Genomic DNA, 23,625 nt, shown 5'->3' with positions numbered 1-23,625 from the left:
CTGAATATTGCTTATTTCTGTCTCAGGTCAGATCGAACAGCTTGGAGAAAGAGACTTCTTGTTTTTATTGCTGGTCTTTTGGAAGTCCATAGCGGTTAGCTGCACGTGGTTAAAGTCCCTGCCACTTGGTCATGTTTTGGTACTGTACAAGTTGCAATAACAAAATTATACTGAAAGAGTTATTTTTGGCTTACCTTGAGAGCTATACAGCTTCCTTCAACAGCTGCATCAAAACTAGTAGTGGCGGTGCTAAATATTAACTGTCCTCTCGCTTCATTCCCATAATCTCTGTGTGAAATGCGGGGTATTTAAATCTCTCTTCTAGCTAAGGTCTGGCAACCACTCCAGCATTTTAGATGGGAATTCAGTGTAACAGCTCATTTTCGTGAGTGTTATCTTTGCCTGGCTTTGAAAGGGACAGAGTGCAGCACTCCCACAGTTGCTTGCACCCAATAAAGAACCTCGGGGATTAAAATATTCCTGAATACCCCTGTGGCTGGAGTAAGGGGACTTCATCTCCAGCTGTTTGTCAAGCGAGGGGAGAAACCTTCCTGCATGCACAGAGGATCCATGACTTGCAGGATGCAGAAGGTGTTTGTGCTGATGGAGAGGGACACAGCTTCAGTACTCAGACACAACAACATGAGCTGTTGATCAGATGGCAGGATTCAGGTGATAGTCTTTCCTTCTGAGACACTTGAAATAGAGATCAGAAGTCAAAAATAGCACATGACACTTTTTCTAAATGTTGAGCCCAAGGGGAGCTAGAAGCATGCGATGCTTTACTCTTCTTGATAGTAACAAGCTAGTACAGGTAGAAAATAGCCAGTCGTGCTTTTCTGTCTGGTCCTGCAGGCTAACATGCACTCAACGTGGTGCTCTCGTGCTGCGAAGCATATGGATTGCTCCTGTAACCTTACAGGGTGGGCTTTTTGTTTTTAAGTGAGAGGCAGGAAAGGAGCACATTTTATCAACGTGGATTCACCTGAATTTCATGAGCTTTGCACTTGTGTAGTGATAGGAACCATGGACAGAAGAATCTGCTCCATACGTGCAATTCCTGTACGCCTTTGGTTATGCGATCTTTTGGACTGATGTAAAACATGGTTTTGTTTGTTGCTGAAAAGAGCAAAGACTATAAGTATAAGAGAGTGGAATAAAAAAGAGCTTGCAGAGATACAGCCATAAAAAAAAATCTGTTCAGACATTTAGCTTGCATATCCAACCCCTCTTCTTGACCACCACAACCTGCATTTCCTGCAGGAAAGGTTATGTGGTTATTTTTTTCCCCGTTGCGTATTTTTACCTGCTCAGAAAAAGGTTTTAGAAAAGCATTTTCAATTACCTTTTTTGTATCCATCTGCTCTTTAAAAAGAAAAAGTGTCCCTATCTGTAATAATTACTGTGCTTTGCATAGTTAATAAAAGTCTACTTAAAATAATGGAGGAATAGCACTTGTATTAAATTCCCTGGGTCATTTGACTTAACAGTTGCATTTGGTAGGCAGGGGCAAGTATAGTTCTGTCGATGATGAGAATCAGCAAGCTGTTTAAACGTAATGGATTTCAAAAGTCCATCATAAATAGATCTGTTTTATTACTGTCATCCAGGTAAGAGAAAGTGCCCTAGTAATTTCTCTAGAGATGTCATACTTTATAGTATAATTGAGTGTAACTATACTGCTTGTCCCTTGAGACTGGCATTATTTGTAAGTCTACAGCTGTGTTACATCCAGCCTCATGTTAAAGGGAGGATAAAACAGAAAATAATTTTTACTCTGTGGACCTTGCTTCAGGTTCTCCCAGGTTGCTCTTTGCTGGCTGGAAGCGGAGACGTCTCCTCCCTCAGTGGCATTTTACTCTTTGTAAGTCCTTGGCGTAGAAGTTACACGCCTCTTGTTCTGTGCCATTGGAGAGGAAATAGATATCCCGACGCTGGAATTGAGCAAAGTGTGCTGTGGTCCTTGGTGAAGCTGCAGTGCATCACTGCTTTTACTAAAGAGGCATAGCAAGTGTTCCTGATTAGGGGATAGTGCCCCTGTGAGCCTTGTTTCATTTGTAAAGTGGATTTTAAAGACAGTAGGGATTCTGCTACTGTGTATGTTTCTGGGAGTACCTCGTCCTGTATTGTTAATGTGGAGACAGAGGGTCCTGCAATGGAAAACAAAAATGATGGAAAAAATGGGATCAATTTATGTGGCAAAAATGGCTGTTTAATTGGATTTCATAGCAAGGTTGGGCTTTACCACTGATAAAGATGTCACTAGGGTGTATTACAGTATTGTTCAGCCATATGTGCACTGGTGCAAAGGCCTGAAAAACATGCAAGACTGCTCCTGGAAAAGACACCCAAAAAACTGCTTCGGTAAAATATTCAGGAAAAGTCATAGCGTCTGCATGTTTTTCACAGCATGGTTAGAGGAGATCCCCAGGCAAATTTAATGAAAGTTTCTATTTCTAACATGCATTTTATTAACCCCGTGTTCTATTGTTCAACCTATACATTGATATTGAGTCAATTTTGGTTTTACATATTCAGAAATGCTGCTAAAAATCTAGCGATCCTCCATGATGCTTGCAACTACATCCATTACCAAACGAAATGTTAAAAGTCGTCCCATTTGTAGAATCTCAAAGATAATGTGTAAACCACATTAGACCCGATGCCAAGGATCTGGCAACCAGCATAATAAAACACCAGGTTATTTTGTATTTTATTAACTGGCCCTTCTTTTCAGTTTGCATAATGGTGAGTTAGATTTACATTTGTTAAGACGGCTGTGCATTACTCTTAATAGAAGACATGTCAAACTTCCCGTTGCCAGTAGTGTAGCATGATAAAGTAACCTCATATGATACTGATGAAGATTTCGTTCACACTTGCTGGTTTCATGCAACGTCTTTTTTTCCAGATGGATACCCTATTGTAAAATGATTTCCTGCTTTAGGCTCTGCTTTGTGTAGCTCTACGCTATGCCATCTTTCTATGAACTGGATAAACTGCCTATTAAATTTAATTACAGCCTGAATGACTGCACATCTTGATCTTATTTTTCCTCCAATGTACTGTATTTCACCAAGGTCCTTGAGGATGAAATAAAATAAATCTGAAGGATGCATACTCCAGTAGCCGAAAGAAATGTTTCAAAGGGCATTACAATGACTGTTAACCCATTAGTTTAGGACCGTTTTGAAGGCAATTCTTTAGGTTTAGCATTATAAAGACATTTTCTCCTATCTTTTTGACTGTCATTTAAAAAAAAAAATAGAAATTGTTCCCAGAATAAAAATTCAAATAGAAGTGGTGAAGTTAATTTCTTATCCCTTAAGAAGGAGGGGAGCAGGGCAGAGCACGTATGCACCTTTAAACTCTTCATCATGATTAGCATTTATTTTTTGTGATAATGGCCTAGTATAAATATTACTGGCTGGAATCTCTACTCTGTTGCAAGTGAAGGTGAATGCCAGGCTGGTGGCTCCCCAGGACCCATCGTGACTTTCCCGTGTGTGACTGCGGTGGTGGTGGTGGAGGCAAGGCAGCAGGGGACAGGGTGAGGCAGCGGGAATGGGGGCCCGGTGACAGCATCTACAGCCCATGGCCTCCCTTCCACTTCTTCAGTCTGTCTTTCCTGTGAAAGAACCAAAGAAAGGCGATAGCGTCCAAGGTGACAAACCATTTGGGTGCAGTTTTGGCTGGTTGGAGAATTCCTTCCACGTAAGCGATTTTCCTTTGGCTGAATTAGGGCCCCTTTACACCGCTCACTCAATATGAGGTGTCCTTGGTGCCAAACCCAACCCTGAATCTCAGAGGGGCCCAGATGGCTAAAGAGAGTGGCAGTGGGATGCCACCCAGCCGTTTCGCCTCTGCTTAAGCAGCATTAGTCACAGCTGAGAAGAGGAGTATGTGTGTGCAAGAGAGAGGGAGACAAAATGCAGCCACCACTGATGACTCCTTTGAAGGTCTCCAGCTGTTTCCAAGGGGGTAGATGTCCTCACCATCTGCAGTGTCGGTGGTAAGGTCACTGGAGATGTTTCCTCTGAGGAAGTGCAGTCCGTGTAAACTGAAAGCTTTTTGATGTATTTTTACCTGCCATGTCAGTTAGTGTCAAGTTGAGACTCCTCTCATGTAATTTTAAAGTTAAGAGGTACGATCACAACTAACACTGGATCCAAATGCTGGCAAAACGGGAAAGTGTTGCACGCTAGGAACAGCGGAGAGGAGCATCAGGTATTTCAGAGCTCCATCTTCATCTGTTTTTTGAATCACAGATGGGTTGGAGATGACTCCTGAGGTCTTTTTTTGAGTCAAGGTCAACTCTTGAGTTGATTCCAAATTTTGTTGGACTAATCTCAAATAAATGACAGAAGCTTTTGAGTCAGTTCTCGTCTAACGTGCTCTTCGTGCTTAATCTATTTAAGGGTTAAGTGCTTTGTCTGAATGTGCAAAAATGAATTTAATTGCAAAATTAACACAGATATTGCTGTGTATTCTAGGAAATTACGGACTTTTGCATTAAGATACATCAATCTAAGGTCACTGAAAGATGCAGCAGGAACGTCTTTGTAACACTTCAAACAGGAGGATGCATATTGGATGCCCCATCAAATGAGCATATAGCATTCATCATCACACATAGTGCTTCTTGTAATGTTGTGTAAAGAAATGCTGTTTAGTTCATGGGAGACTGTAGCTTGAGAAAGCTGTAAAACCCTTGCAGAGCCACAGAGCAGATAAATTAAGTAGAACTAATTTGCTGAGATCTTAAGTATGTGAAACTATGTTCCAAATGTTGTGCTGCTTTTTCCAGATGAGGACCCAATATTCTTGTTCCACTGTTCATTTTATTTTCTGGGGTACAACTGTAAATTGTCTCTCTCAATGCACTTATTATATAATGGCAAGGAAGAATAATGATAGTGGCATTTGGAAATGTTTAAGTTCATTTGTATTCCTTGTACAGATGGCCTCTGCAATCATAAGTAACAGAGAAATATCCAAGGAATTTTCAGGCGATTAATCCAAGTTTAAAAACAGCATCATCCCAACAGCAAACTGCAGAAATTGCCTGGAATGTTAATAGAGAGCACTTCTAGAAGGAATACTCGGTTGTTGTTTCTTTCCCTTGAAAACCACTTACTGAAAAGGATGTTTTTGATTTATGGTGCCTTCTGGCTTTCTTTCCAGAACTCTAGCGCAGACCATCGGGTTCGACTGGACCTTGGGCTCTGGGACAAATTCAGTGAACTTGCGACAAAGTGCATTATTAAAATAGTGGAATTTGCAAAACGATTGCCAGGCTTTACAAGTTTGACCATTGCAGACCAGATAACTCTACTTAAAGCAGCCTGCCTGGACATACTGGTACGTACCTTTAATATTGTTACTATACTACTGATTTATTTTCTAGTACACTCTATTGCTGTAATTGACAGAAGGTTAAATACTGCGCCAGCTTTACAGTTGCATAGTTAAACTTACCGGTACAGTCGCGAGTGCACCCTAACATGTCTACTGATATTGGTTATATGGATGACTCTACTTCTCAAGATACGTAGTAAGTCCTTACAGTTTGTGGATTTCAACATAGCTGAACGAAGGGCACGTTTTGGTATTGCAGCAATAACTGAAATACGTACAACTTTGGAAAAATGTCCCCATTGTTAACACTGTGACTGTTTCCTTCCTTCTCCTCCTCCTCCCTCCAAAACATCATGCAGCCAGGACTGTGTATAAAGAATATGTAGGAGGAAGTCCTCTTTATGAAGTTTCAGGAAAGTGCTGTATCTCTGGTCATGAGGTGACTTGAGGAACCAGATACAAATATTTAGAGTGATTTCTTTGCAGGTTGTGATGTTGGAACCTGAAGTTCCTAGAACCTGGCAGACACAAAGCCTTTGGTACACAGAATTGCTTGCTTTCGGGAGTGCTACCTATGGAAGTGGACTCTAGTGGACTTTGTACAAATTTGAGCAAAATGTTATTTAATATTAAATAGGCAGGCATACAGTCTGCAGAAGGAAACTATGCAGATAGGCTTGAAGTTTTCCTCCAGAGCTTGCCACTAGGTCAAGGCAAGCTATCTTCCCTCTTTGTCTGCAGTTGTTTCTGTCACACTGACCTTCAGAGAAGCCCTCTGGGATCTCATCATTTCTTTATAAAGACCTTAGAGGTCTTCAGGCTTTTAATGGCAAATATGCTCTTTATTGTTGACCGTAGCAATAGCTTTAAGTAAAGCAGTTAATGCTTTAAATGTGTTTTAAAGATATCAAATGTATTTTATACATCTTTTAAATGTTTTCTTCTGAGAATAAACCGTCTGGTCCTTATTGAACTAGGTGACTTTTCAGTATGGCCAGGAAGCCCTTTGTAGGATGGCTACTGTAGCTATATTTTTTGGCATAACACGGGAGTTTAACCTGGAGAATTTGAAGTAATTAATCTTGGAATTTCTAAAAGTGCATTGCTTCAAGCAGGATCATATTGAGGAAGACATTAACTGCTGTGACCTTTTCCTCTTGTGCTGTCAAAAGCTGTTTTGAAGAATCGCATCTAGAGGACATTGATGTAGGAGGAAAAGTGGGTGGGAGAGGGGCAGGGATATTATTCTTTGGCCTATAAAAAAAGGGAAAGCTGAGGTTGCCCTGCAGTGTTCAAGGTTCACCTCTCATTGTCCGCTTCGTCCGGGCACTCATTCAGACCAGACTGTCTCTTCGTTATTGTATGTGGTCCCTCCACAAGACAGAGCCATTTATTACCAATCTCATGCCTGTCGTCATTAGCTCTGGTATGATAAGGTGCAGTTATGTTCCTCTTACACCAAAAGGCATACAATCATTTATAAAGTTTGGCATTTCCTCAAATGTATTCTGCCAGAGGTAGAGGAGGAGAATTGCTTTGTATTTGCAAACTACAGAAAATAGCCAAAAGCGGTGGTGCAGAGAAGGGGTCAACATAAAACAAAAATCTGTGATTCCAAACTTTTTAACCCTAAAACTTCAGGCCTTAAGCAGCTTCCCCCTACTTGCAGCTGCCATTTACTGTGTCTGTAGCTACTGGAAAAAAATTCGTACTCTAGTTTTGTAATTGTGAAGGATCCTGTGAGCTCCTGAAGCTCTTTTTTGGGAGCAGTTAACAGAGCTTACCCCATCGAGCATGCCTGGTCCCCTACGTGGTGTGAGGTCTCCTGGTAGCTCTGCTTATTGCTTACCTCATACAAACTGGATGGACGTTACCAAGTATTTAGGGGTGGTTTTTCTGCTGGCATTTTTGTCAGAAGAGTCTCATAGAAGCATAGGATATTTAGAGTCGGAAGGAGCCCACAAGGATTGTCAAGTCCAGCCCATGGCTCAACACGGGCCGGATAAAGTTCTAGACAAAGGCACAGGTCCAGATAAAAGCATTTCACAGACCTTGATCAAGGAGGTTAAATAAAAGCTTATTAAATAATATTAATAATGAAGCAGGTAGTAAATGATGAGTATATTTCAACTAATTCACGGATAGAAAGGGTTGATTCTTTTTTGTTAGTATGATTCACTGCTTCTGTTCTGGGGGAATGTGTCAGCATTCAAGCTGTACTTATGAATTTTACTGAGGTCTGCAATTCCTGATCACCCGTCTTTATTTTTGACAAAACTGGGGAAAGTGGCACACCTGAGCAAACAGACGTAGCCAGTGCCGTAGCTACCCGTAGCAGGGAAGAGCTGAGGCTTTTGCAGAAGCAGGAGCAGATAAGGTGTGCATGCTGTGAACGGTCCTAACTTTCCCGTGCGACATTTATACAAGCTTTATGTGAGTATTTTATGTGCTGCTTAAAAAGAAAAAGGGATAATTACCGCAACCACTACCACAGTAATGTGCCGTGCGCGCACGGTCTGTGAAATGCCCATATCCATTAAACCCACATCACCTGCACATAATCTGAATTGCAATGCAGCTCTGTATCTTTATTTAAGCTAAATTTCAGTACTTTCAGCACTGTTTTCAATGGAGCCTATTTCCCCCCAGCGAGCTGGTTCTCCTAATCACGAGGAACATTCGGAGTGTTTTATTTTGCCGTACACCCGCAGCGTGAGCACCGGTTTCCCCTCCTGCTGCGTGAGCACGGGCATTTGGTGCCTGCCAGCAGCCCCCCGTGCGTGCTTCAGGTGCCTTTCTTCAGCGATCCCGTCCTGCACCCGTGTTTAGGATCAGGGTCTCGTTGCCCCAGCCCTCCTGCACCAGGGCGAATCGTAAGCATTTATAAGCCTCGTCAAGGGCTCGGTTGGATCTTGCAGCCTTCGATGCCGAAAACTCCTGACACCCCGACAGGGGAGCTGCTGCCAGGAAGTTAATAAGCTCTATTGGATTTGGGTCAAGGAATCGTTTTATACACAAACAAACAAAAATTCTGGAAGGGAAATAGCATCAGGCCTCACAAGATAGTTGAAGGCGCCAATTGAGAATGGTGGAATTTATATTTGCTCTGGAGCCAAAGGTTTCAGGGATAAATATTACTAAAATTCAGTCAGTAACCCTCGTAAAAGTGACTGCTTCTGTCTGCTCATCCGCTGGCCCTGCAGCAGGAGCATCAGCAGCCTCGTTTTGTTCTGGCAGAGCGAATGTGGAAGGAGTCCAGAGTTCAGTCTCTCTTAAATCTGATGGATAAAACCCTAAGTCCTTGAATGCTCATCCCTAGTAATGTCATTTTTAAACTTCTGTAGTAAAATCCTGCACGTAAACACAAGGTGGGCATTTGCAACGCGGAGTAACCTGTACTGATGGGCACGGAGCGCCGGGGAGGTTTGTTCACCTGCTGCTGCCCCGCCACAGGTCACCTGCTTGGGCTTCTCTTCTTGGGAATCTGTCCCATCTGGCTGTGGCAGCTAACGTGGAGAAACAGGATTTCTTAAAGAAAGCCCGACTTAACCTTAACAAATCTCTTTAAAGCAGGTAACAATTTTATGGCAGCACGATTTTGTAAATGCAGCTTTCTGGATATTCTTGGTTTTTTTTTTGTCTTGGTCTGTTTTTTTTTTCTCTTTCTTTTTTTTTTCCTGTTTGTTACTGACTCATAGACACTTCAAGATATGTTCTTTAAAACAAAAGGGTCCTTTAATCATGGGCAAGAACCTTATTTATGGCTGCAAGTGGCATTTAAGAGCAGAGTGACAACTCAAATACTTGGCTTAGTTACAAAATCTGAACAACGCTGAGGACATTAGGAGGATGTCTTCTAGACAGTTTAAAATGGAGAAAGATACAGTGATTTCTTATTTTGAAGTGCTGACATTTCCCATATGTTCTTCAGTGAATATGAGCTTGAAATCAACTTCACTTTGACACTGGAAGTTTGCCCAAGAAAGGTTTAAGAGCAACTCAGCAATATCCATAGCGTTTCACAGATCTTGATGAAGGGCATAAATTAGAAAAAAAAAAAAAAAAAAGAAGAAAACATTTTAAATGATCTGTCTCAGAGTTTAATAACAGTGTGTTGTGGGATAATGTAGAAGGAATGTAGGAGAAACCTGAGACCTGATTGCTCCAGTCAAGTTAAGTGCACTGCAGAAAACACATACTTGAGCTTCAGCTGTGCCAGTGCCCCGTCTGAGCCACTGCAGGCTCATCCAATTAAAGGCTCAAGCAGCATTTAGGTACAAAAGCCTGAAGGCTGCCTTTTGTGAGGAGCCTTCCCAGTCGCTGCCTGCGCCTGGAAGTAACTAAATTCCACAGGCCTCGTAGGTTTTAATGATACATTCTGCAAGGCCCCTGGAAGCCTGTTCCTGTGCATGCTCGTGGGGCTCTGGGCCACGTCACCTAACCCCCAGTTTGTTCCTGGTGTGGATGCAGCCTGGGAGTGTTCCTCAGCTGCAGCCCTGAGGAGCAGTGACCAGTCAGGTCTTCGTGTCAGAGCCACGGCGCGGGGCTGACGGCACGCGGGGACCACGGGGGAGTCGGTAGCCTGTCGTACACCAGGAGGCACGTGCTCGGCCTCCAGTTGTCTGGGCTGACAAACGTTTCCAACGAGTGGCATCTCCTTTCTCCACGGTCTGTTCTTCCAGGTGGGCTCTGAAGAGATGTTTGTTGTTCTGGCGGGTCCCTCCCGTCTCTCCTTAGCATGCCTTTTGAAGATATCAAAGTACAAGCAAGGGTGAACTTTAGGGGAGAGAGCTGCCAGTGGTTACTGGCAGCGTAGACCATGGTAAACATGCTTTCTTTTATTGAGGGGGTGCCATGCTTGGTAACATTAATTCCTGCTAATAATCCTCAAATACACGTCGGTAATTACTCAGAACCTTTGGAGTTACCATAAGCCTTTTCAGATCACTTATATTAGAGGGAATTTGTGGTTAGTGAAGAACATGAGTGTGTGCCTCTCTTGGTCATTGATTCGAATGAGTTCAAGAGTTTATTCCAATTCAGGGGCAGGGGAACGATGTAAAACACATCTGGCCAACCACAGAGAGTCTCGGTGCTTCGGCGTGTACCCACAATGTGAGATAAGGTTATTACTCAGATGGAAAACAGCTCAAGAGCCTTCTGCAGAAATACACCCCATTAAGTCTCTTACCAAGGAATTTTAAAAGAGAAATAAGAGCTTCCTGGTAGGTCTCTCACATGCCATATCCTCCTCGTTCTCCTCCCTGCTTATTTGGGGCAGTGTTGCCAGGCAAAGATGAAAGTGGGAGAGCCAGCCCCAGCCTGGTCAGCCGCCAAGTGGTGGGGGCCTCTGACTCAGAGCCCGGGTAGTCACAGAAGTAATTAAAATTCTCCCTGTGCTCAGTTACATTTGTGTAAATCTGTGCAGTCAAATCTTTAAAACAAAGTAAGATGACTGTATGGGAAATAAATGCAGTCGGGCCGTGGAAAAATAGGGCCGCAGCCTTAGCTAATCAGCTGGACTCCCGCAAGATTTTGGTTTGGATTAGCTTAGTTTGGCTGAATTTAGTGATAAGCCTTCTCCCACCTCTGGTTTTCGAAACATTAAGCACTGAGATATGTTACACAAGCGTGCCGCGGGACGGACATCCTGCACTGCATCCTTACACCAGCGCTCGTGGGGAGCAGCCGTGCAGACGGGGCAGTGCCGCACACGACAGCTCCGCTCCCGACGCAGATGTTACCCCAGGGGCATTTCGTAACGTGGTGCAGAGCATCCTCGGTGTTTTATTCCTGTGCTCTGCATTCCTCCGCGTCCAGTTTAAAGGTGTCAATCCGCACCTTCCCCGGCGTGCTCTTTCGTCCGGGGTCAGTGCGGGGTGGTGTCATCACACAGACAAACACCAGGACCAAACCCCTCACCTGCAGCAGGACACCACGGCACCGCGCAGGCGGCTCTGCGCCCTCACGAGCACCGCTGGGGCTTCCCAGGCGTCTGGCTGCTGGGAGGTTCGGCGTCGCAGCCCGTGCACTAACAGTGGGAGAGGGAAGTCGGGCAGGCCCCTCGGGCTGCTGGCCACGTGCTGCCATGTGAAGGTCCAAAGTTTGCGAATCCGCTCGGCAGCAAGCTCCCGGCTGGCGAGACAAGCAGCGCCTTGTGGGGGCTGTCCCTGCAGCGGCTCTGGGGAGGGCGCTGCCAGCGGGACGGGGCCGTGGCTTCCCCTCCAGCCCCGGCCGTGGCGAGAAGGTGCTCGGGGGAAGGAAGTGGCAGAAGAGCAGCAGGGACTTCTGACTCAAAAGTCACCTTGTCCTGCCGCCCGGGAAGGATAAGATGAGTAGTGGCCTCGCAGCTGCAGTGAGCAGCGAGGATCTCGCCATCTCGAGGTGGCACCTGGGGCAAGCCCGATGCGATCCCTGAGCAGCGGAGCATTCCTGAGCTGTGGAGAGGGAAACGGGCAAAGCACAAATGTGTGCGGAGATCTTAACCAGCATATAGCTACTGTGTCAGCATCTGGCTTCTGACAAGAACTAACCGTACAGTGGCCTGAAGCCGGGCTCCTCTAGTTGAAAAAGCCAGGGGTGAAGTAGGCTGGTTTTTCTGAGCAAGCGGTACTGCTGCACTCTAGCAGAAGTCCTGCCTCTGTGTGCATTGGCACTTCCCGGCTCCTGCACCGGTCTGTGGGAGAGCACGGCAGCCTGCTGGCACGGGGGAGGCACCAGGGGACAGGGGAGCATTGCAGCATGCAGGGATGGTGTTTTATTCGAGTTCGTGATGGCCAGGAATTACCTTCTGTGCCTCTGCTTGTTCGGCTGCTTTTCCATTTTGTCCTTGCTCCAACGGAGTATCTGTTCACTTGCTGCGCATCTGGCTGCGTTAATACAGCAGTATTTTCTGTGGTTTGCTATCACGGCTGAAATGAAGGAACCCCAAAGCACAAGGTGCGCTCTGCCTCCTTCACCAACTCGAAGCTATCTGTACTCACACGAGACAGAGGGGGGTTTGTCCTTACCAAAGACACAACCCAGAGAAGCACTGTCATGCAGAATTGATCCCCCAAATGAATGAAATAACGTGTGTGTTTGAAAAGGTGAGACATTTTTATGGTCTTGCGGGGATCAGAGCGGCATTGCAATAACGTCCTGTAGGTAGGCGTGTATAGCATACTAATTAAAGAGCACTTTCTGTGATTGTTACGGTAATGTTGATGAGTTAGTCATGGGAACTGCATGTAAGTTTTGATTATTTCATAACCAGAGGGTAAATTTGGAAGTGACCAATTTCTGTCATAGAAGACTAATCATAGTCTATTAAGTATTTATTTCTGTTGTACTAGAGAAATTTTGTGCTACTGGAACTGAACGTACTGGAGTTTGATTTCAGATCGCTTTGACATGAACGTGTGCTTCAGTTCCTTGGGTAATTTGCCACACTGGGAGAATGCAGCAAACCTCTCGAGGACTGAATTCTTCAGATTTCATTTTTTATCCCTCCACAGATCCTTAGAATTTGCACAAGATACACGCCAGAACAAGACACCATGACCTTTTCAGATGGCCTTACCCTAAACCGAACTCAGATGCACAATGCTGGATTTGGCCCGCTGACTGATCTCGTGTTCACGTTTGCCAACCAGCTCCTGCCTTTGGAAATGGATGATACAGAAACCGGTCTCCTTAGTGCCATCTGCCTAATCTGTGGAGGTACCGTACTGCGCGAATTCAGATGCGTTTGAAAAGGACAGACACGATAAGTTCTTCATTTATGTTTTACTTGTTTGGCTTTCCTGCACTAAAACATGTATATATATATATATAAAGATACGTACGTAGTATTATTATATATTACACAGAAGTTATCTACAGCCACCTACACAAAAGATTTGTTTTCCACTGGTGATGGTTATTATTTTTATTAGGGTTTTGAATGAATTGGATCAGACTGTCAGGCAGCTGATCATACTGCCTGCCTCATAAAGGACCACAGGTTATATACACCCTCTTGCATTTTTCCTAAGCAGTATGTGGGCACCTGTGTGAATGAATGACCTGTGCTAGAGCAAGACGCCCTTTATGCAACTTCTGCTCGTAAATAAAATTGCATGCACATAGTTACACTCGTACAGACATCATTGGTGATAACCTTCTTTAGAAAAAGTAGGCTGTGATTCTGGGGGGGTCTGATTACAACTGAAAAGGACAGTGCCAGGTAAAATCAGGTAAAATTGTAGATTTAAAAGACAAAAAAGTCTCAGATAATTTCCAAAATTCTCTGTAAGTTTCTGTTAATTTTAATCACCTACTTTCTCTCCTACTGTGCAAATTTTGAACAAGTGTTAGAATCAGACTGTGTTTAGCTGCGCCATTTTACTGAAATGCGATCTTGATACTCCTTTTTGCATAATTACACTTTACAGTACTTTAACCGCTATTAAAGACCAACTGTTCTAACAACAGAAGTCAGTCTTTGTTGACAGTGGACCTTCAGTACAAAATCATTCTGGTTTTGTGTCTCTAACCATATCCCATCAAAAGCAGTGATGGATTCTGACACGTCATGAATGTATTACTGGTGTATCCTGCTTTACGGTGACGTTTGCTGTCACTCAAGCTAGCACTGCCATCTGCTGATATATGATGGTAACTCACTTTGGGTTGGTATCGATGCAAAAAATAAACCATCTGTAATCTCTTTGTATACCTAGCTATCTTACAAATTATTCGTACAAAATTAATTCTAGGTATTGTTTGCAGAAAGGTATTTTCCCCGTGGAGAGGGAGGTACTGGTAATTCACTCAAATTACAAACGTCCCCAGTAACCAAGGGAAAATGAGTCCAAGTTTTGGGAAGCTGGGATTTGTCTTCTTCCTATGGAATACAAGCTGCACAGCGTATTTCTCCACGTAAGTGGAGGAAATGATGAAATTCAGGGAGAATTAAGAACATGGAAGATTTTCACTTCTGTGATTTTTTTTCTGTGATGAAAAAAATGTATTTAAAATCAGTGATCTGATACTTTCTGCAGATCGCCAGGACCTCGAAGAACCGATGAAAGTGGATAAGCTTCAGGAACCATTGCTTGAGGCACTGAAAATTTATATCCGAAAGAGACGACCCAACAAGCCTCATATGTTTCCAAAGATCTTAATGAAAATCACAGATCTTCGTAGCATCAGTGCAAAAGGTACCGCATCTCACAGTAATTCAGTGCTACTTTCAGAGGAAACAGGCCTGAAGACCTGGGCGGTTGTTTGTTTGTTTTTAACATAACTGGGAGGTCCTCTTGACCTTTCTTTTCCTTCTTGTTCATGTAACTGCCATGTTGAAATTGGTTCTGCTTTACGTACACAGTGCTACATTCTTCATGCAGTTCTTTGTGAAGTTATCAGTGGTTTTGCAGTTGTGGTGCTTGCTCCTTTGTTCCTGACAGTTAAGCTGGTTAGTTAGGGGACTGCTTCATCAGTATTTGTGTGGGAAGTTGGTCATTGCCCTTGTAGATGATTTTTGAAGCTCCTCAGCTAAGGCATGGACACAAGCTCTCCCCTCCAGCCTGGGGTTATTGCTGTGAGGGAGTGTGCTCCCTCCAGCGTGTACATTGTAGCAATGTGGATGAGCAAAATATATCCACAGGCTCCCTCTGGAACGTTTCTGCAATAGTCAGGATATTTTCTTCTAAATTTTGTTGGCTCTTTTTCCCTTTTTTTTTCATTTTAAAAAAGCACAGATTCATATTCCATTTGACTAATTTTAAGCTGATGGTCAGGAATCTTATGAGATGTATTATACCAGATATTTGAACTCTGAGGTTGATGCTATAAATTGTCTGAAGCTGTCCTGATGGATAGATGAAATCCTTTTCCCACCAGCAACAAACTGTGTAAAGCACATTCATGCCTCGGTGTGGAACAGAATCTTTACTGTATACACTCACTGCTAGACATTTAATTCAAAAATACTGAATTAAGTCTCTTTATGGTCCTCACCACTTAGTAGCTGAATGTTGAGTATCTTACTTTCAGTCCTTCAGATACACTACCTGTTTGCAGCAGGATGTAGCACCTAGGTTGCATTGGTGTTACTGGTGCCTGAAAATAGTCCAGGGCTTTCTGACCGTTGCTTGCTTATCCCTGGAAGCAGCAGCAGGTAGCAGTGTTCAGAGGGACGGCTTTACGCTGCTTTACAGATCCAGCCTTCCCTAGCAATAACCTTTGTTTTCTCCAAGGAGTTCTGTCCATCCAGCACGTGAGGTCTCCTCTGTGTGTCAGTAATTTACGAGTCCCTGCGCGGGTCCCCCAGAGGTAACTGCCGGTGCCTGGCAGGGTGCTGCCTGTACGGGGCAGATGTAGTGGTGTGAGGGAACTGGGCAGGGTGTGCGTTGGTCTTTCCAGCATGTGTGACGTGTTCAAGAAGCCTCAATGCATCTTAGGAGCACCGTGCTTTATTGCGTTGGTTTTTTCCCCCCCCGTACTAGTGTTGTTGTCTCACAGTCTGAGTAGTCAGGATTAATATAGTAATTGTGTTTAATCCTACACACAATAGCCTGCAAAGCTGTCTCTATATAAAAATACCCATTGTTGTTACTGGAGGATAAGTAGTGAACGGGTGGTTAGCTTCAGTTAAATCAGATGTAAACAGTGTTTCTGTGTACTTTTGTGGTTAATTAGCACGAGACAAAACACCTGCGGGCTACAGAAGGCAGCTTCACAAAAGTATCCATTTGCCTGAGTTTGGTCTTTTATAGCGCAAGGGGTTGTTAAATTCTGATTCTGACTTCACAGTTTGCTATGTGGAAAAGAAATATTTACTTCTGACATATTACTGCGCCTATTTAACGTGCCTACTCTTGTTAAATAGATGAGGACCTATTTAACATGAATCAGGCAACATTTTTGTCCTGCTGTACTCCTTGCAGATCCAGTCCGGATTAAAGGCTGTGAAGTATATTCCAATTTATAAAGACATCTAAGTGATCACAGTTGAATTTAATTTGTCAGTATCATTTAGTACCACTTTGGTTCCGTCTCTGAAAAGAAGCGGTTCATCCAATTTACCTGTGCTGTAATATCAATTGCTACGATCACAATTTAAAACTAATTTGCTAAGGAGTGCTCATCTAACTCCATTTTCCTGCAATGAATGAAGCAGTTCACTTACGTAATTTTGTATGCAGAACTACAGAGGGAGACACCGAATCCATTAAAATAATGTACCCTGAAATTACCACTGATGGTGCTAAGGAAAAAGAAATTGTACAAATCGTCCTAATGGGAAGAACTTCTTTTTGTTTTCTTTTTAAAGGTGCAGAACGTGTCATTACATTGAAAATGGAAATTCCTGGATCCATGCCGCCTCTCATTCAGGAAATGTTGGAGAACTCTGAAGGACACGAACCACTGACACCGACCTCAAATGGAAACACTGCAGAACACAGTCCCAGTATCTCACCTAGTTCAGTGGATAACAGCAGTGTCAGTCAATCCCCCATGGTGCAATAAGACATTTTCCAGCTACTTCAGACATTCCTAATACCTTATGTACAGGGATGAAAAGCAAGAGAAACATTTTTACTGCTGCTTAGTTTCTGGACTTAATATATATCTATATATGTATATATATATAGATAAAAACTCAACAAGGACCAAGAAATTTTCATATGTATCGATATATACTCCTTGCTGTTTAAACTCTTAAAAATAGAAAATGCAAACTTTTGAAACTCTAAATCAGCCATTTCATGCAAAAAAAAATAGTTAAGCTTCTGTTTTCTCCTCTGAACATTCAAGACTGCATGGTGACAAGACAGATCTCAGACTTTAAATTCTGGTTGCATTCTGATGACTTTGTACATACAACTGTATGGCTGTACTTTCTATACTGGATGTTTGGTGCTTTCCTTTTGTCTCTCATACCTAAAGCGATCAAGACACCAACCAGACGAAATGGACTACTGTACACATCCAGGAAAGGAAGTCGAAAGGACCGTCTGATTTAGTTAAATGAAAACTTCTCTTTGATGCCCTCAGTTTGCATCTCCTTCCTTGTAAAAAAAGTATACAAAAATTCACTGCACTAGCAGAAAAGACATCAGTATCAGCAGTAACTGCCAGACCAGTTATTCAGATGTCATTTGTTCCACTGTTAACGTCACTTTAAAAGGAAAAAAGTGGTTTCTTACCTGGCTGGTGACCTAGCTCCACAAGTAACTACAACATTTCTACAGTAACGATAGCCTCCAAGGCAGAAACACTTCTCAGTGTTACCATGTTTTTGTTTACTTGTTCACAAGCCATTAGGGAAGCTTCATGGGATGGTAACCAGCAGACTCATTTACAGCTTCTGACTTGGTGAGTCTAGGGTATTTCCTTAAGAATCAACTGCCGGGAACTAGCTGGGTTATCCAGCCTTCCGGGTGCTAGGGAAGTACAGCTAGGACTTCCAGAAATACAAGGAGAGGATCTGCCTTCTTGGCCTTGTTAAATCACCATGAAGCAGAGTGAAAACTGTGGTAGAATGGTTAACAGATTTAAAGTGTCAGTTTCTTAGGTTTCATTTAAAGCACTAGTGGATTTTTTTTTTTATATATTCTAGCAAGTCTGTGATGTACTTTCACTGGCTCTGTTTGTACATTGAGATTGTTTAACAATGCTTTCTATGTTCATATACTGTTTACCTTTTTCCATGGAGTCTCCTGGCAAAGAATAAAATATATTTATTTTAAAAAACCTGTGTAGAAATAGTCCCTCTAGTCCAAATTTTACACATGCATACACACACACACACACACAAGATAGTTTTCCATTTTTTAATGTTTAAACTTCATTTCAAAAAGCAGGTTTGCTGTTTGCAACCATGACAATTAAAATGTGCTTTAGCACAGCTGTCTAGAACATCTCTACAAGCCAGTCAGACAAATACATGACATTTCAATGAGTAAAAAAGAGCATAAAACTGTAGGTGTAAGAACAAAATGTTAAAATGCCTACACACAATAATAAAAACCATCAATTACATTATCACATAAAATAAGTCAAATGTACAAAAGTTTGCGACAGAAGGGACAAAAGGACAACACAAGATAGTTGTTGGAAAACATTTGTGTGCTCTTTGGGCACTTAATTAAACATATCAAAATCATCATCTTCATCAGACTCTGCAAAATATTTAACTTCTTTTCTAGCCCGGCCTGTCCGGGGCTTCGGGGCAGTTTCAGAGGCAAAGCCCGACTGAAAGATCTCCACATCTGAATCCTGGTCGAAAGCGGCCTTCTTAGATTTCTTTGGAAAAGAAAAGACGAATCAGTTGTGAAGCTCTGCGCATGCTGCATTCGAACATTCACAACTGAAGCAAACCTTCTCTAACACCTACACCCCTGTTGCTGTATCGGCAAACTACATACAGTAAGAACACGTACCTTTCAGTTAAAGTAATCCATTAGGGTATTGTTGTTATTATTGCTGTTGTTATTTTACAAGAAGGATGGACCATAGCAGAAACTGACCTTGCTTGGTGTAGATTTAGGTGTCTTCTTCCCAGGGTTGTATTCACCTTCGTTTTCTGAACTGGATGCTTTCCTTTTCTTTGCCCCTCTACCTTTTCCTAGGTGAGAGAATATATAAATTTAGTTTTGATTTTTTTTTAATAAAGAAAATAAATAAACAACATTCAGCAAACTGAAAAAAAATGTGAAAGTACTACATTTTAGTACCGTCTACGTGTTAAAGGTGAAATTTAGTTTACAGCTTAATAATCTTCACAACAGCAGTAACATACAATGTATTTGATATTCACAGTTTTAAATCTCTTTTATATTTCTGAAGTTACCATTCACCCTATCAATTCATGCTGCTGGTTCAAGACAGGGCCAGACTTCATTAGCTAAACTTCTAGACTCCTGACGCACTGCAAAGCCTCAGTAGCCTCCTGTACTAATTACGCAGCATTTACTTCACCTTCACAGCTCGGTAAATGTACTGCTAACGGCAGCCACCAGCAGTGGCGCATCCTTTCCCTTTACGGGCTGTTCTGATTAAATCGCTGCGTATGCTGATACGCTGCTGTCATTCTCTTCTGAGGACTCTGGCATCTGAGACCGGGCTGCCAACAAGAGCCAGAAAACCTCATTTATTAGAGTTACCAACTACCAGAATTTTACTGACTCGTATGAAGTTGAGATCAAAGAATGAAACTAAGCAGCACCCAATAGAAGAGGGGGTTGGCATTGTTAAATGCATTCCCAACAGTTAAGGTCAGATAAAAAGTTCACATTATTGATTGTCAAAAGTCAGTAAACTACTCTTGTCACACAAAGGGCTCATGGCTGAGTAATCTGCTAGTGATTCATTTACTAATAAACCAACGAGGTTCTGCGCTTAGAGACTATTTCTACTTCCTTTTGAAAATCATCATGACCCTGTGTTACAGAGCGCACAGACTTGTGTGCTGCTGATCAGCGTTACACCAAAATGCTTACCTTTGGGTGCTGCGGTCTTCTTTGGAATGCCAAATTCTGAATCCGAGTCAGAGTTTATAGTTTCTACCTTCTTGGCCTTGGAAGCCCTTTTGGGTTTAGGTGGCGCATCTACTTTTGCTGTTGGAAGTTAGCGATACTAAATACGTTAAATTCACATACTGGTTAGAAGTATTCAGTTTTATTAGATTATAGCATAAATGGCAGATATTAAAATGAGATGAGCAGTTTCTGCACGTGGCAAAAACAAATTTCAACTTGCATGCTAGAATGGTGAGAAATACAGGTTTCCTTTGTCACACTTTAATTAAGGGGTATCAGTGCCTTCAGTACATTCCAGTGCTTTGAATTAAACACTCTTTCATCTTTTAGTAGGCAAATTTCTTATTAACAGCACAAGGCATTGTGCAAGGCACAATTACCTGGCCAAAACCTATACAGTGCTGTAGGAGGATGGCTAAACCTCAGCCCCTGATGTTGGTTTATTTTTACTTTGGTGATGTTGAAGCAAAATATGCTCTGTTGCCAAGCACTACCCCACAGATGTGCCATGAGACGTAGCTGTGTTCAGTTGGCCCCGAGTCCGTCCTCAGATTCTGTTAACTGATGTTAGAAAAGGCGTGGGCTTCTCGCTGACAAACCAGGAATTAGGGAGAAGGAAATAACTGGGGAATGAAAGAGCGGTACAATACGCTGTCACAAACACTACTTGTTCGCCCCCCGAAACTGAGCCTGTCGTCTCTGGTCATCTCCTGGGAAGTCTCTTGTAGAACAGCAAGTCCAAAGATGACAGACCTCTTAAACGGCACCTGGTAGCTAAAGTGATAGTGTCCACGGCTTCCAGAACACTCATCTCCCTCTGTACTAACCCCAGTGGGCTTCTGAGCCACTGTCTTAGTGGTTCCTGCACCATACACCTGTACAACTGGGAAGGATCGTGGACAGCAACTAGGCCTGATCAGGAGAGCCAAGCTCTCTGCTTGGTATCCTGACATAAAATGGAAGTTTGCAGTGACGTCAAGGTACGCACGCTCTCAAGAAGCCCACGTTTTTGGCAGAAGGCTCAGGAATGGAATCAGTCCCACAGCTGATGCACAGGGGACTTCTCACTGCTGGAATCTGCCAGCTGGGCTATTCAAGGCGAGCAGCTGCTTACAGTCAGAGTAAGACTGGTTTTCGGATTTCTCTTAGGCTTCCTATAAAGCACTAGAACCACAGACCTCTCAAAGAGTGCATGGAAAGCAAGCTCAGCAGCCTCTTGATCCTCTGTAGTGCGCACCAGAGATCAGGAGATTTCATCTCAAATTGATTGAAGTCTGAAAAGAAACTGAACTCCTACCTAATCCCTTATTTTCCCTTCTATTCTTTTATGTTCCCTTATCTGAGAAGGGAACGTGACTGTACAGACGGCAAGGCAGAACAAGTAGTTCTTTAGTGTCAGCTTCCTGTCCTCACAAATCCAAGCTCTGAAGTCACAGAAAATCAAACAGCTGTCTGGAATAATTATTTCAGCTACACAATGGGCATTCCCCAGCATGCGGGTGAGTGAATGCAATATTGCAATACCAGAAGATGGGTTTTGAATGGGCTGCTGACACAGGGCATGAGGATGGACACAGAATTGAGGAGATGACTAGGAGACTAGCTGACCAAGAACTAAGCACGTTAGGTTATCACTGCACTGTCCAACAACCCGTGATCATCAAACTGTGATCCTGAATAATCTGGGCAAAGGAGAGGAGACAAAAACTGTACCCGTGTACAGCTAAAGAAATAAATCCAAATAATGAACATGCTCTTCTTGGAATTGTCCTTAATTCCACAGTTTAAGAATGTGCAAGTTGCCAGTTCTAAAATCCTAACTAAAAAATGAAGAAACTTTCACCTGTGAAGTTTAAGGATAGCCCTTCATTCTCTGTATCAAAAAAAAACAACCAACCAACCAAATACAACTGTGCCAAGCAGAACTTAATGTGACAGTCCACTTAGGACTTAAATATTTCTTGGGGATTCTTCCTTTGCAGTTACTCTCCCTCAAGTAAGTTGGATGCATTAGAAGACTATTTACAACCCCGAAGACACCATGTTTCATTTATTCCTTGAGGGTAAAAGCCTTCCATTAGTTTAACTAATCAAAGGCTGAGCATCAACTCCATACATGGAAAGCACTAAGTTTTGACACTACAGTGGAAAGAAAGAAATTATCATCATTAAGAAGCTGGAAGAAGTTCACACTCTCTCCTGAAAGCCACTGAGTCTGAAATTAATGAATGCAATTCCTACTTTTAAGATGTAAAGAGATGATTCAAAGGTGGAAGAGTTTTTAAAAAAGGATTGAATTATGGGATAATCCTACACTTACCTTTTTTAGCAGCTACTGTTTTACTTGGAATTTTCTCTGCTTGTTTTGGGGTGAAAGACGATGAGAAAACAGGAGTAGAATCCTCTTCATCACTGTCCAATTTTGTTGTATCTATAATCACAGAGTATGTTTAAATTAAGATTTGTTCACTGCATACTTAAAATCATTCATCAGTTAGTCAAATTCAATCTCACAGAAACACTCCTCTGATACTACAGCTAGGCTATGGATGTACTATGACCGTGATACAAGCTATGTTCCTCTAAGGATCAGAACCTCTTTCCCCTTAATAAATCTTGATATCTTTCTTCTACAACTACTTCATGAGTTTTGTGTTAACAACATAAATCCCCTAACACAGTCCATAACAGTTGCTAATGACAAATAGATCAGTGAAAACAAGCTCACCATCATCTGTCTTCTGAGAGTAAGATGGGAAAGAGAAGATGTTCCCAAAATCTTGATTTTTCTTCTCTTGAGACGTTTTCCTTCTTCCAAACACAAAAAGAAATTGCATTAACTACACACTGAAATATGTAGACATTATAGTATCTATAGGAGATTAAATTCCTCTTTGGGCACTACAATGCATTTCTAGCATCTTTATGTATGCTTGTGACAGTCAAATTCTTACAATCACTTTCCAGTCGTACTGTAAGCATTTAAAATTAACAGTACTACATTTTTATCAATAGTTCTCTATACCAAGCTGGTGCAAGAAGGAAAACCAAATAATGTTACTAAAGGCATTTTAACAGATGACATTACCGACACTGTATTACAGATGGGTAAGTCAAGTTTTCCCCTGCACAGGGCAACTGCAACGCTAAGACTTTCATTCCTCCCCAGCAATGTATAAATTTTATTTTACATGGCACATGTAGATTACTAATTGATCAATGTTTTGTTTAAGGACTTCTACGTACAAAAAATTATTAGAACATAAATACTGCTGAGTTCCAGTACTTACTCTGGAGATGGCTTTGATTTAGCTGGGGAGAAGTCATATTCATCTTTTTCTACACTGTCTGAGGGAACGAACTCATCCTCTCTATCATTTGTAACTGGAGAAGCTTTTACTTTAAGTTCATCCAAATCATTATTATTGTTGGCATCATCATCATCATCGGCATCATCTTCTTCTTCTGAGAAGTCAAACGTATATTTGGGCCTCTCAGCTGAAAGAAAAATACATATTTACACATTTAAAGATAGCTGGCTGTGTTACTACATTAATAAAGTGGAAGTCACTACACAACCCTTGCCGCAGATTATACAACACAAAACGCGTGGGGGAAAAGAAACTTGTCTGAGTCTGGAAGAACAGAGGTATATATTTTAAACTGCTATGAAATATCTGACCCCTCTTGTTGCTTGCTCAGGTACCTTCAGCTTATGGCGTTATGAAGACATCACTGTACAAGCACATTTAAGGAATAA

At 42.4% G+C, this 23,625-nt stretch overlaps 2 protein-coding genes across 9 annotated transcripts in view; one reads left to right on the top strand and one right to left on the bottom strand.

The window, feature by feature from the left end:
- Window positions 1-18,078, top strand: part of RARB (retinoic acid receptor beta) — a 331,295-nt gene extending 313,217 nt beyond the window's left edge. For all 8 annotated transcript variants that reach the window (XM_083825372.1, XM_083825375.1, XM_083825373.1 and 5 more), the window contains 4 exons: window positions 5,185-5,361; window positions 12,855-13,059; window positions 14,382-14,540; window positions 16,655-18,078. In XM_083825372.1, coding sequence (XP_083681498.1) covers window positions 5,185-5,361; window positions 12,855-13,059; window positions 14,382-14,540; window positions 16,655-16,851 — 738 coding nt within the window. In that variant the 3' untranslated portion in view covers window positions 16,852-18,078. The remainder of the gene's footprint in view (window positions 1-5,184; window positions 5,362-12,854; window positions 13,060-14,381; window positions 14,541-16,654) is intronic.
- Window positions 18,079-18,144: 66 nt separating this feature from the next.
- Window positions 18,145-23,625, bottom strand: part of TOP2B (DNA topoisomerase II beta) — a 64,539-nt gene continuing 59,058 nt past the window's right edge. Inside the window, exons 31-36 of the mRNA XM_083825365.1 lie at window positions 23,156-23,363; window positions 22,594-22,676; window positions 22,186-22,296; window positions 19,827-19,943; window positions 18,855-18,952; window positions 18,145-18,630 (exon numbers count right to left, since the gene is read on the bottom strand). Of these exons, the coding sequence (XP_083681491.1) occupies window positions 18,469-18,630; window positions 18,855-18,952; window positions 19,827-19,943; window positions 22,186-22,296; window positions 22,594-22,676; window positions 23,156-23,363 (779 nt within the window). The 3' untranslated portion in view covers window positions 18,145-18,468. The remainder of the gene's footprint in view (window positions 18,631-18,854; window positions 18,953-19,826; window positions 19,944-22,185; window positions 22,297-22,593; window positions 22,677-23,155; window positions 23,364-23,625) is intronic.

Source organism: Anser anser (genome assembly GCF_964211835.1).
Source record: "Anser anser genome assembly, chromosome: 2".
In the NCBI taxonomy this organism is placed as follows: Eukaryota; Metazoa; Chordata; class Aves; order Anseriformes; family Anatidae; genus Anser; species Anser anser.
Note: the sequence above shows the minus strand (reverse complement) of the source record. Positions and strands in the feature narration are given on the sequence as shown.